This window comes from Rhinolophus ferrumequinum, chromosome 9 (assembly GCF_004115265.2).
Source record: "Rhinolophus ferrumequinum isolate MPI-CBG mRhiFer1 chromosome 9, mRhiFer1_v1.p, whole genome shotgun sequence".
Lineage (NCBI taxonomy): Eukaryota > Metazoa > Chordata > Mammalia > Chiroptera > Rhinolophidae > Rhinolophus > Rhinolophus ferrumequinum.
In genome coordinates this window covers 37,852,609-37,867,952 of record NC_046292.1, presented here as the reverse complement: position 1 = coordinate 37,867,952, position 15,344 = coordinate 37,852,609, and the positions used below count along the sequence as shown (strand labels likewise).

At 35.3% G+C, this 15,344-nt stretch overlaps 1 protein-coding gene across 1 annotated transcript in view; it reads right to left on the bottom strand.

The window, feature by feature from the left end:
• SCP2 (sterol carrier protein 2) overlaps nt 1–15,344 on the bottom strand; it is a 104,047-nt gene that overhangs the window by 65,146 nt on the left and 23,557 nt on the right. Inside the window, exon 6 of the mRNA XM_033114185.1 lies at nt 2,328–2,454. Within this exon, the coding sequence (XP_032970076.1) occupies nt 2,328–2,454 (127 nt within the window). The remainder of the gene's footprint in view (nt 1–2,327; nt 2,455–15,344) is intronic.

Genomic DNA, 15,344 nt, shown 5'->3' with positions numbered 1-15,344 from the left:
GTCCTGTTCCCCTTCCCCAATAAAAATCTTAAAAAAAAAAAAAATAACCTACAGAAAGCATTCTTGTGCGCCAGCATTCCATTTTTGACATGGGAGATGGTTTAAATCAAAGTTGTGAACTTTGTTAGAATTCATAAAGTTACATGTTTATGTTTTGTGTATTTTTGTGTATTGAGTTATAATATATAACAACAGATGTTTTAGATTTTTTACAAAAATGCTGGGTTCACCTCACTGACTTGATTCCTTAAATTTCCTAGCAAGTCACAATTCATAGTTTGAAAAATTCTGGTCTAAGTTAAGAGTTATGGTAATGAAATGAAATGGAAGGAAGAAACAGTTTGGAGGTAGAATTGCTACTATAGTAAAGGACTGGAGTTGGAGAAAGGGAGGGAGAAATGTCAAAGATGACTCATGTTTCTGCTTTGAACATCTGAATGTATGTACCACTTCAGGAAAACTAGAGGAGGAACAAGTTTATGATGATGGGAGAACAGAGTTAAGAGTCTGCATTTGAACATGTTACATTTGAGAAGCCTGTTAAATATAAAAGGAGAGATGCCAAGCTACCAATTGGATACCTAAGTATAGAGGACATCAACTGTCTATCCTAAGTTTGTCCCCCACTCCCCACAAGTATATTACCTTGTTTTCTTTTCTTCATAGGACTAATAATTGCCTGAAATTATCTTAGTTTTTACGTGTTATAGTCTCTCCCCTACTAGAAATTTAAGAAAAAACCTCACAGCTCCTCTGCTTGTTTATTGCTTGTGAATGAATGCATTAATATCTCTAATTCTTTCTCCCTCCTGAATGTCCTTTGCTCTCTGACTTTGCAGTTTCCAACCACAAAAGAAGTGGAGTATATTTCCCTATCCCTTGATTCCAAGTTTGCCATGTGACTTGCTTTGGTCAACAACTTAAGTCTCAAAAGGCTTTGCATGTTGCAGATTACTCTCTTGTGCTTCTGCTTTCACCATGAAAAGGATATGCCAGGGTTGGCCCTCTGATTCTGGGAGGGGGAAGAGACACATAAGCTAGTCAAAATAAGACTAGAACAGAGTGTCCAACCAACCTACAGTCATATGATTAACCCAGACAAGAAGAGCTGAGCTCAGCTTAGATCAGCTGATTCCTAGTCAATCTACAAACTTGTGAATTATAATAATAAATAATTGTTCAAAATCACTGAGTTTTTGTGTGGTTTATTACACAGCAATAGCTGACTGATAGACTGCTATATTCCAGTGCCCAGAACAGTGCGTGGAATAGAATGAGAGGTCAATAATGTTTTAAATGAATTATTTAATTGAAAAAGAAATGAATAAAGAATAGCCAAAGAGGTAAGAAAAACCAGGAGAATGAAGAGTCACAGAGGCCAAGAAAAGAGAATGTTTCAAGAAGACAGTGATCAAAAGCAATTCATGCAGCTGAGGTCTATTAGGGCTGAAAAGTATTTACTGGATATGGCAAAATGGTGATCAATAGTAGCCTTGAGAAAGCAGGGAAGCCAGACTGGAATGGACTGAGTTAAAAATGGTAAGAAATAGTTACAAGGAAGAAAATTTCTATGGCCAAAGACTGGCAGTGCTTCTATAAGATCCCACCATTCTTCCTTGATGATTTTTCTCCTTTCTAATTATTTGATTTTGACTATCAAACTCAGGATACTTTTCCTACAAAGAATAGGAATGCTGAACTTTCAAGCATAAAAATTTTCTTTCTCATATCACAGTATACAATAAGGCACTGGTTCAGGGTCATACAATGAAAAATACAAATCCTATCTGCACTATCCCTGCTTTAAATGGTTAAGGCAGGCTAATCATTGACCATCAGTCAAAAAACTAGCATGTTTACCTACAAAATAAAAATCAACTGTGAAATTTAAATCTCATAAAACACTATGGAATGACAGATGATGATATACTAAGTATTAAGAATAAAATTTGACTATATAAACCTATTATCAAGAACAAGCTTTAAGTCTCATTATCATATTCAGAATTAATGAACAATTTATTGCCCATGATTAAAGAACATAAGATTTATGTTATTTTTCCTATTTCAATTTCTGGGTTTGGAGCATTCCAGTACTTCCCATATTATATCCTATATATACATACTTTCTCTACAACTAAATTCTGAAGAAACAGATTGCTTCTTCAACTTAATGCAAAAACTATTTTATATCTCATATATCCTGGCATTCTAAATAACATTTATTATTTAGTTCTTTAATAAATACCTGTTATTTCTCATTACCTGTTATTTCGCATCATAAGTATATAACTACCCGTGAGCCTTAAAGTTTTTTTTTAGCATACCGTATTTTTCCATGTGCTCTTTTCCGGCATTCCCAAATAGCTGAGCAGCAATTGGTTGGGGAGACAATTCATACTTATTGACCATGACCTCAAGATGTTTATCCATTGGATTGGTCCGATTTAAAGACTAAAAGAAAGGAAAAAAAACACAAAATTTAATAAGCATTTGACATGATATTGTCTCTTTCAACTATTACTGTGTTACTGAGACATTTGCTTATTCTAAGTGCAATGTAAACCAAAAATGGACAATGTGAATAAAATCATTCGGGAAATGTATTGCACAAAAACATGGCAAGGAAAACAATCAAATGACCAAAGAGGTATAATTCTTTCAAGAAATATTTGTCAATGTATGTGCCAATAACTACTCAAAGTGAATAAAACAGATGAAGTCTCTGCTCATCTGGCATTTACATTTGAGGGGAGAGAGGATGGGAGGTGACAAGGACAAAAATAAATAAAAATGTAAATAATGATGCTATAAGTCATAAATCCAAGACTCAGAGAGAGAGAGACATCAAATAAATAAAATCAGAAATGAAAAAGAAGTTACAACTGATACAAAGTAATAGAAAAGATCGTGAGACTGCTATGAACAATTACACGCCAAAAAACAGGACAACGTAGAAGAAATGGATAAATGCCTACAAACATACAATCTCCCAAGACTAAACTATGAAGAAATAGTAAATCTGAATAGACCAATTACTAGCAAGGAGATTGAGTCAGTAATAATAATAATAATAATAATAATAATAATAATAATAATAAATAAACTCCCAGCAAACAGAAGTCTGGAACCAGATGGCTTCACAGGTGAATTCTACCAAATTACTCAAAGATTTAATCACTATCATTCTGAAACTCTTCCAAAAAAAACTGAACAGAAAATGCTTCCAAACTCATTTTACAAGGCCAGCATTACTCTGATACCAAAATAAAATTACAGGCTGATATCTCTAATGAACACAGATGCAAAAATCCTCAACAAAATATTAGCAAACAGAATTCAACAATACATTAAAAGGATCATACACCATGTTCAAGTGGGATTTATCCTTGGGGTACAAGAATGGTTCAATATCTGCCAATCAATCAATGGGATACACCACACTAACAAAATGAAGAATAAAATATGATCATCTCAATAGATGCAGAAAAAGCATTTAACAAAATCTAACACCCATTTATGATAAAAACTCAACAAAGTGGGTATAGAGGAAACATACCTCAACATATTAATAATAAAAGCCATATATGACAAACCCACAACTAATATCATACTCAATGATGAAAAGCTGAAAGCTTTCCTCTAAGATCAGGAACAAGACAAGAAGGCCCACTCCACCATTATTGAACAAAGTATTAGAAGTTCTAGCCACCACAGTCAGACAAAAAAAAAAGAAATAAAAATTATCCTAATTGGAAAGACGTAAAACTCACAATTTGCAAATGACATGATACTATACATATGAAACCTTAAAGACTCCACACCACACACACACACACACACACACACACACACACTCACAGAATAAATGAATTCAGTGAAGTTGCAGGATTCAAAACAAATATACAAAAAACTGTGGTGCTTCTATACACAAATAACAAACTATCAGAAAGAGAAATTAAGAAAACAATCCCCTAGATACCACCTCACCCCAATCAAAATGGCTATCATCAATAAATCAACAAACAACAAGTGCTGGCACAGATATAGAGAACAGGGAACGCTTGTGCACTGTTGGTGGGATTGCAGATTGGTGCAGCCACTATGGAAAACAGTATGGAAGTATCTCAAAAATCTGAAAATGGAACTACCCTACGATCCAGTAATTCCACTCCTAGGTATCTATCTGGAGAAATCCAAAACTCCAATTCAAAAATCTTTATGCACTCCTATGTTTATTGCAGCACTATACACAATAGCTAAGACATGGAAACAACCAAAATGCCCATCGGTAGATGACTGGATTAAGAAAATGTGGTACATTTATACAATGGAGTATTACGCAGCTATAAAGAAGAAAGAAATCTTACCATTTGCAACAACATGGATGGACCCAGAGAACATTATGTTAAGTGAAATAAGTCAGACAGAGAAAGATAAGTACCATATGATCTCACTTATATGCGGAATCTAAAGAAAAGAATAAGTGAATGAACTAATCAGAAACAGTTTTGGAGACAAAGGAAAAACTGAGGGTTGCTAGATGGGCGGGGGGGTGGGGGAAAGGGGGAAGGTGAGGGGATTAGAAAACAATCAGTAACCACAAGATGGCCACAGGATTTTGAAAATTAATCTGGGGAACGTAATTTAGTGGTTACCAGAGGGTAAGGGGGTTGGGGGGTGGGAGATGAGGGTACGAGGGATCAAATATATGGTGATGGAAGGAGAACTGACTCTCCTTCCATAAATTACACAATGTAATTTATAGATGATGTGATACAGAATTGCACACCTAAAATCTATGTAATTTTACTAACAATTGTCACCCCAATAAATTAAAATAAATAAATAAATAAATAAATAAATAAGAAAACAACCCCCTACTGAGAAAGACAAATAACATATGATCTCACTTATATGTGGAATCTAAAGAACAGAATAAACGAACAAACAAAACAAAATAGATTCAGAAATACAGGGAAAAAACAAAACTGATGATTGCTAGATGGGATTGGGGGTAGGGATGGGAAGAAGGTGAAGGGATTAAAAAGTACAAATTGGTAGTCACAATATAGTCATGGGGATATGAAATACAGTATGGGGAATATAATGAATAAAGTTGTAAAGATTATGTAGGGTGCCAGACGGGCACTGGACTTATCAGGGAGATCACTTCACAGACTGTGTAGATGCCTGACCACTGTGCTATACACCTGAAGCTTAAGTAGAATAATACTGAATGCCAACTATAATTAAATACACACACACACACACACACACACAGCAACACAAGATCTGACAAGTCTGAAACTTGTTGCAAGAATGTTGCTAACCTTTTTTTGATATCAGAGGGATTATTCATTATGAATTTGTACCAACTGGACAAACAGTTAACCAAGTTTACTATTTGGAAGTGCTGAAAAGGCTGCATGAAAAAGTTAGACGAAAACAACCTGAATTTTTCGCCCACAATTCATGGCCCTTATATCACAACAATGCACCAGATCACATGGCAGCATCTGTGAGGAAGTTTTTAGCCAATAAACAAATAACTGTATTGGAACACCCTCCCTACTCATCTGATCTGGCCACCAATGACTTCTTTCTTTACAAGAAGATAAAGGAAATATTGAAAGGAAGATATTTTGATGACACTCAGGACATCAAGGGTAATATGATGACAGCTCTGATGGCCATTCCAGAAAAAGAGTTCCAAAATTGCTTTGAAGGGTGGACTAGATGCAGGTGTCAGTGCATAGCTTCCAAAGGAGAGTACTTCGGAGGTGGCTGTAGTGATATTCAGCAATGAGATATGTAGCACTTTTTCTAGGAACTTAATTCACGAACTTAATTGCCCGACTTTGTGTATAGTCACGGGATGTACAGCATAGAGAATAGGGTCAATGGTATTGTAACAGCTATATACGATGTCGGAGGGGTAATAGATTGGGGGGTTATCACTTTGTGAGGGGTGTAAATGTCTAACTATTACATTGCTTTGCATACCTGAAACTAATAAAATAAAGTAAAACAATCCCCTTTACAATTGCATCAAAAAGAATAAAATACCTGGAATATATTTAACCAAGGAAGTGAAAGACCTGTACATGAAAACTATGACACTGTTGAAAAAAAATTGAAGAAGACACAAATAAATGGAAAGACATTTCATGTTCATGGATTGGAAGAATTAATATGGTTGAAATGTCCATACTACCCAAAGCAATTCAGATTCAAAAAATTCCATTCAAAATTACATTGACATTTTTCACAGAACTGGAGCAAATAATTCTAAAATTTGTACAATAAAAGGGCAAATCCTGACAGTTGGAGAAAATATTTGTAAAACATATCTAACAGGAGCTTGTACCTATTTAGAATACATAAAGAACTCTTACAACACAATAATAAGAAAGTAACCAAATAAAATTAGGTAAAATGTTTGAATAGTTATTGAATTCATCAAAGAAGTTATACCAATGGCAAATAAAAAACATGAAAAGATGCTCAATATCATTAAATATTAGAAAAAAGCAAACATAATCCACAATAAGATACCACTATACAACCACTGGTGTGAAAAAAATTCAAAAGAATGATCACAAGAAAACTACACACCAATATCTCTTTTGAATGTAGATGAAAAGAGTTATCAACAAACTACTGGCAAACTAAATGCAGCAACATATAAAAAGGATGATACACCATGACCAAGCGAGATTTATTCCAGGAATGCAAGGTTGGTGTAATATCTGAAAATCAATTAATATAACACACCATGTCAATAAAATAAAGGACAAACACCACACAATCATCTCAATAGACACAGAAAAGCACTGGACAAAATTTAAAACACATTTATAATTAAAGAAAAAAAAACACTCAAAATACTAGGAAAAAAGGGAACTTCCTCAACCTAATAAAAGGCATCTACCAAAAACCCACAGGTAATATCATATGTAATGGCAAAAGACTGAATGCTTCCCCCAAAAAATCAGAAAGAAGACAAAGATGTCTACTCTCACCACTTCAATTCAGCATTGTATTGGAAGTTCCAGCCAGGGTAATTAGGCAACAAAATAATTAAAAGGCAACTAGGTTAGAAAGAAGAAAGTAAAACCATCTCTATTTGCAGATGGCATGATCTTGCATATGGAAAATCCTAAGGAATCCACTAAACACTATTAGATAATAAGTGAGTTCATCAAGGTTACAGGAAACAAGATCAATATATAAAAATTAAATACATTTCTACACATTTGCCAAGAACAACTCAAAATGAAATTAAGAAAATAATTACATTTACAAAAGCATCAAAAAGAATAAAATACATAGGAATTAAATTTAATAAAAGAAGTGTAAGATAATCTCATAATTAACAGTGAAAAACTGAAGCCCTTTGCTCTACGTTCAGGAACATGACAGGGCTGTCGCCTATCACCTCTGCTTTTCAACAGAGTGTTTGAAGTCCTTGCCAGAGCAACCAAGCAAGAGAAAGAAATAAAAGGCATCCAAACTGGGAATGAAGAAGTAAAATTGTCATTCTTTAAAAAAATAAATAAATAAAATAATTTGTCATTCTTTGCAGATGACATGATGCTATATACAGAAAACCCTAAAGATTCCACCAAAAAGTTATTAGAAACAATCAACGAATACAATAAAGTTGCTGGCTACAAAATCAACGGACAAAAGTCCATTGCATTCCTATATAGTAACAATGAAATCTCAGAAAAAGAAAAAAAAAAACACAAGTCCTTTTGTAATTGCAGCAAAAAGAATAAAATACCTAGGAATAAACGTAACCACAGATGTGAAAGACCTATATGCTGAAAACTATAAGACATTTGTAAAAGAAATTGAAGAAGACACAAAGAAATGAAAAGACATTCATGCTCATGGATTGGAAGAATCAACATAGTTAAAATGGCCATATTACCCAAAGCAATATACAGATTTAATGCAATCCCCATCAAAATCTCAATGGCATTCTTTAAAGAAATAGAACAAAAAAATCACCAGATTTGTTTGGAAACACAAAAGACCCCGAATAGCCAAAGCAATCTTAAGAAAACCGAACAATGCTAGAAGTATCACACTCCCTGACTTTAGCTTGTACTACAGGGCAGCAATAATCAAAACAGCATGGTATTGACAGAAAAACAGACACATAGACCAATGGAACAGAATTGAGAACCCAGAAATAAAACCACATAAATATGGACAGATAATTTTTGACAAAGAAGCAAAAAACATACAATGGAGAAAAGACAGCCTCTTCAATAAACAGTGCTGGCAGAATTGGAAAGCCACGTGCAAAAGAATGAAACTGGACTGCTACCTGTCACCATGTGCCAAAATTAATTCAAAATGGATCAAAGATTTAAGCACAAGACCTGAAACAATAAACTGCATAGAAGAAACCACAGGTAGTAAACTTATGGACCTTGGGTTCAAAGAGCATTTCATGAATTTGACTCCAAAGGCAAGGGAAGTAAAAGCTAAAATAAATGAATGGGACTATATCAAACTTAAAAGCTTCTGCACAGCAAAAGAAACCATCGACAAAATAGAGGCAACCAACTGAATGGGAAAAGCTTTTGCAAACAGTGCCTCCGATCAAGGGCTAATATCCAAAATATACAAGGAACTCATGCAACTCGACAACAAAAAAACAAACAACCCAATTGAAAAATGGGCAGAGGACCTGAAGAGACATTTCTCCAAAGAGGACATATAAACATATAAGGCAAATAGACATATGAAAAAATGCTCAACATCACTAACCATCAGAGAAATGGAAATAAAAACCACAATGAGATTTCACCTCACCCCAGTCAGAATGGCTATCATCAACAAGACAAATAGTAACAAGTGTTGGAGAGGTTGTGGAGAAAAAGGAACCCTCATACATTGTTGGTGGGAACGCAGATTGGTGCAGCCACTATGGAAGGCAGTGTGTAGGTTCCTCAAAAAACTACGAATAGAATTACCATATGACCCAGCAATCCCTCTCCTGGGTATCTACCCAAAAAATCTGAAAACATTTATACATAAAGACAATGTTCATTGCAGCTTTATTTATGGTGGCCAAGACATGGAAACAACCAAAATGTCTTTTGATACATGAATGGATAAAGAAGTTGTGGTATATATACACAATGGAATACTATTCGGCGATAAGAAAAGATGAAATAGGACCATTTGTGACAACATGGATGGATCTTGATAGTATAATGCTAAGTGAAATAAGTCAGAGAGAAAAAAGCAGAGAACCATATGATTTCACTGATAAATGGTATATGAACCAAAAACAACAAAAGAACAAGACAAACAAATGAGAAACAAAAGAAGTGTAAAACTTATACTCAGAAAACTAAGGACATTGTTAAAAGACATATTAAAAGATCTAATTTAAATAAATGGAAGGACATTCCATGCTCATGAATAAAGACTTCAAATTGTTCAAATGGCAGTGCTCCTCAAATTGATATACAGATTCAATACAATCCCTATCAGAATCCCCACTGGATTCTTTGCAAATACTGATAAGCTGATCCTAAAACTCATACGAAAACTCAAGGGACACAGAATAGCCAAAAGAATCTTGAAAAAGAAGAACTTATAGGACTTTTACTTTCTGATTTCAAAACTTACTAAAAAACAACAGTAACCAAAGCAGTGTGGTATCGGCATACTGATATGTAGGCAATGGAATGAAATTGTGAGTACAGAAATAAACTCTCACAATTACATTTATTTTCAACAAGGGTGCCAAGAAAAGTCAATGGGGGGTGGGAGGATAGTCTTTTTAATAAATGGTGCTGGGACAACTGTTGCTGGACATATACATGCAAAAGGCTTGTGACCAAAGAAAACCTGGCTCATTATCTAATGAAATTGAACTCCTACACCTAACACCATATAAAAATATTAACTCAAAATGGAACAAAGACCTAAATGAAACAGCTAAAACTATAGAATTATTACAAGAAAACATAACGGTAAATTTTTAAGACCTTGGATTTGGCAATAGTTTCTTAGATATGACACCAAAAGCAGAAGCAACAACAACAACAAAAAATAGATACACTGAACTTCATTAAAATTAAAAACTTTTGTGTCTCAAAGACACTGTTAAGAAAATGAAAAGACAAGCCACTAAATGGGAGAAAATATTTGCAAATCATCTATCTGATAAGGGACTTGTATCTAAAATATATAAAGAACTCTTACAACTTAATAATAAAAAGACAACCTAATTTAAAAACGGGCAAAGGATCTTAATAGACATTTCTCCAAAAAAGATATACAAATGACTGTTAAATGCATAAAGAATACTGAATATCATTAGCCATCATAGAAATGCAAATAAAACCACAAGGAGATACTACTTCACACCCACTAGGATATCTATAATAAAAAAGACAGACAATAAAGAGTGTTGATAAGATGTGGCAAAATTGGAACCTTCATTGCTATGGACTGAATTGTTTTTTCCCAAAATTCATATGTTGAATCTCTAACCTCAATATTACTGTATTTGGAAACAGGGCTTTTAGGAAGTAATTAAGGTTGAATGAGGTTATAATGGTGCGGTCCTAATTCTTAGGATTGATGGCCTTATTAAAATAGAAAGATCGGGCTGGCCCGGTGGCTCAGGCGGTTGGAGCTCCATGCTCCTAACTCCGAAGGCTGCCAGTTCGATTCCCACATGGGCCAGTGGGCTCTCAACCATAAGATTGCCGGTTCAATTCCTGGAGTCCCACAAGGGATGGTGGGCTCTGCCCCCTGCAACTAAGATTGAACAGGGCACCTTGAGCTGAGCTGCCGCTGAGCTCCCGGATGGCTCAGTTGGTTGGAGTGCATCCTCTCAACCACAAGGTTGCCGGTTCGACTCCCATGGGGGATGGAGTGCTGCGGCCCCTGCAACTAGCAACAGCGGCTGGACCTGGAGCTGAGCTGCGCCCTCCACAACTAAGACTGAAAGGACAACTTGAATCTGAACCGCACCCTCCACGGCTAGGATTGAAGGGACAACAACTTGACTTGGAGAGGGGTCCTGGAAGTGCACTGTTCCCCAGTGGAGTCCTGTTCCCCATCCCCAATAAAATAGAAAGAGTGATCTTTCTCTCTCTCTCTCTCTATTTTACTCTCTCTCCCCCACTCCTCTCCCTCTCTTCTTCCCTCCCCACCCCCAAAATGTACTGACCAAGGAAAAGGCCATGTGAAGACACAGGGAAAAGGAGGCCATTTGCAGGCTAGGAAGGGAGCCCTCACCAGGAATCAAATTGGCTGGTATCTTAATCTTGGACTTTCCAGCCTTCAGAACTGTGAGAAGTAAATTTCTGGTGTTCAAGTCCTCTAGTCTATGATATTTTGTTATGGTAGCCCAAGCATACTAATACACTCATAGATCATTGGCAGTACTGTAAAATGGTGTGGCAATTAGGAAAAGTTTGGCAGTTCAAAATGTTAAACAAAGAGTTATCATTTGATCCAGCAATTCCACTCCTAGATATGAAAACATATCCCCATATAAAATCTTGGATACAAATGTTCATAGCAGCATTAACAAAAGACACGATATGGAAGCAACTTAAATGTCCATCAGTTGATGAATGGATAAACAAAACATGATATAATCATACTATGGGATATTATTTGGTAATAAAAAAGAATGTTGTAGTGATATATGCCACAACATAGAACTTTAATTGAGTGAAAGAAGCCAGACACAAAAGACCATATAGAGTATGATCCCATTTATGTGAAAAATCCAAAATAGAAAAATCCGTAAGACAGAAAGTAGATTAGTGGTTATATAGGGCTGGGCTGGGTGTAGACAGAAAAGGGGATGGACAACTAGTATGTTTAGCGTTTCTTTTTAGGATGTTGAAAAGTCTAAAATTAGACTGTAGTCATAGTTGCACAACTCTGTGAATATACTAAAAATCACTGAACTGTACACTTTAAATGGGTGAATTTTAAGGTGTGTGAAATCAACAAGAAATGCCGACATCAGGAACCATATCAATATCACCTTATACGAACAGAAGCCTTTAAGTCCCTTTCTTAGCTGCACTCAGATCTGAACAGAAAACTTTACATGCAAACTAAATATGTAATTATAAGTTGTCAAAAAGCAACATTACAAAAGAACAAGGAACACGTAGAATTAATTTGAAGATAATTAACCCAGTATGTCCAAAATATTATGATTTCAACATAAAGAAATATAAAATTTATTGAGACATTTTACATTCTTTTTGCATACTAAATCTTTAAAATCTAGTGTACACTTTATGCTTACAACACATCTCAACTTGGATGCTAAATTTCAATCAGAAATATCTGGTCTATATGTAGACTTCATAAAATCTGCAGTTGTAAGAGTAGATTCACATCCTCAAATTATTCTAAATATACTTAGAAGATTTCCAGTAACTGAACTGAGTTATTACTTTAACTTTAATTAAAATAAATAAAATTTAAAACAGTTCCTTAATTTTATTAACGACATTTTAAGAGCTCAATAGCTAAATGTGGCTAATGGCTACTTGCCATTTACGAGGTCTGGCAATTAAGTTCACAAACTAATCCTAGAAAAAGTGCTATATACCTCATTGCTGAATATCACTATGGTCACCTTTAAAGTACTCCCCTTGGGAAGCTATGCACCAACGCCTGCACCTAGCCCACCCTTCAAAGCAATTTTGGAACTCTTTTTCTGGAATGGCCATTAGAGCTGTCATCATATGACCCTTGATGTCCTGAATGTCATCAAAATGTCTTCCTTCCAATATTTCCTTTATCTTCGGGTAAAGAAAGAAGTCATTGGGGGCCAGATCAGGTGAGTAGGGTGTTCCAATACAGTTATTTGTTTATTGACTAAAAACTCCTTCAAAGACAGTGCCCTGTGAGCTGGTGCATTGTCGTGATGCAAGAGCCATGAATTGTTGGCGAAAAGTTCATATCATCTAACTTTTTCATGCAGCCTTTTCAGCACTTCCAAATAGTAAACTTGGTTAACTGTTTGTCCAGCTGGTACAAATTCATAATGAATAATCCCTCTGATATCAAAAAAGATTAGCAACATTGTTTCGACTCTTGATTTGGACTGATGGAGCTTTTTTGGTTGTGGAGAATTGGCTGACTTCCTTTGTGCATTTTGATGCTTTGTTTCAGGGTCCTATTGGCACAGCCATGTTTCATCACCAGTGATAATACGGCCCAAAACATCACCTTGCCTCTCCAAAAGGTCTTGGCAAACTTTGCTTTTGTTCATCGATAAGCTCCTCCGGGACCATTTTTGCACACACCTTTCTCATGTCAAGAATTTCAGTTAACATTTCCTAATTGTTTCTCTATCAATGTTTACTTGGTCTGCTATGCTTCTCACAGTCAGCCGACGATTCTGATGCACAATTCGACAAATTTTTGCAGTTTTCATCAGTTCTGCTCGTTACTGGCTTCCCTGAACTCTCTTCATCAATGACTCATTCTCTTCCCTCAGAAAAACATTTAATCCATTTGTTCACTGCCATTTTCTTCATGGCATTATCCCCATAAACTTGGACTAACATGTCCCTGATTTCACATCCACTCATGCCAAGTTTAACTAGAAATTTAATGTTTATTCATTGTTCTAATTCAAGCTCGGACATTGTCGCGATGGCACATAGACACACGCAACAACGATAATGAACAACACTCAGCAAGACACCGCCACACGTCGACACAAACACAGCTGTGAGACACTGATATACGAAGGTTATGAAACCTTACCGAGCTGTTTGTACAGTGCTGCCAATGTAAGCGCACAGTGGGAAGTTCGCAAACTTAGTTGTCAGACCTCATAACGTTTGTTATGAAGAGCATTCCCAGGGGAACAAGTATTCTTCTTAGTTCAAAGTAATAATTCTCCCTTATATAAGAAGAAATTATTATTTCTGTTTCTAGCATACCCATAAAAAGGGAAAAAGTTAAGACACATGATCTGGAGGGAAATACACAGGAAATACAAATCAGAAACCAAAATTTAATACCACAGCAGGAGTGGGAAGTTAAGGCCTCTGCTATAGAGACCCATCTAGGGGCCATAAACAGAAACAGCAAGTTATTTTGTTATATTCAAATAGATTGTTCAATCACCTAATTTTTACATAATATAAATACAAAATCGTATTCAATAAGTTCAACTACAAATTGCTATAAGTTAAAAAATGAATAAGGAAGGAAGAGAAGAAAAAGAAGAACAAGAAAAAAATAAAGGAGAAATGCAAATGCTGATGGGACTAAGGTGGTGGTTAAATGTCCAAAAAAAGGAGGTGATATCAGAGAGATAAAAAGGAGGATAAGACAAAGTATGAAAGAGAAAGTGGGAAAGAAGAAACTCACAGTGGAAGAAAAGGAAGAACATGATAGGTTCTCCAGGTATAGCAAAAAGTTTATATTTGGATTAAAATAACTAGTCTTAGTTATATCACTACCATGTTTACCTGAAAATGAAAACTAGACGGACAATCAGCTCTAATGCATCTTTTGGAGCAAAAATTAATATAAGACCCAGTATATTATATTATATCATATCATATCATATCATATCATACCCAGCCTTATATTATAGTAAAATAAGACCGGGTCTTATATTAATTTTTGCTCCAAAAGATGCATTGGAACTGACTGTCCGGCTAGGTCTTATTTTCGGGGAAACACGGTAACTACTAATAGGGTACTATGTCACTGGGTAATTCACTCTGGGCTTCATGGATTCTCTTTACCTGTAAAATATCTTTAGGGCCACCTCTAGCAAAAACATTGTCTAAACTGCTCATCTGCTCTAGAATCTATCCCACAGAAATATTAGCTTGAGTAAGTAAAGATATATACAAGAACGTTGAGTGCAGAACTGTTGACCAAAATGGACATTTTGGAGAAGACCAAATTTCAAGAACCTTTTGGCATGGACCAAATGTCTCTGTGGACATTTTCGACAGGACCAAAATGTCCGCTAATCTAGTCATTCCAACATCCTTAACTTGGTTCATGATGTTTTCTCCCACACCTAGAAAGATCTCATCTTCCCTACTGTTAATTATCCTTTTTATTATACAATAATTTTATAATTATAATTATTCTTATTTATTATACAATGATTTTATATAATTATTATCCCTTAATTATCTTTAAGACTCAATCTAACTTCTACCACTTTCTTAAAATGGTCTCTAAGGGAGAAAAGGAAACAGCTCTTGTTGATTTGATGTCTATTATGTGGTATACACTCTTATGATTACTAACAGATACTATCACACTATTTAACTTAATTTGGGGTAGAGGTT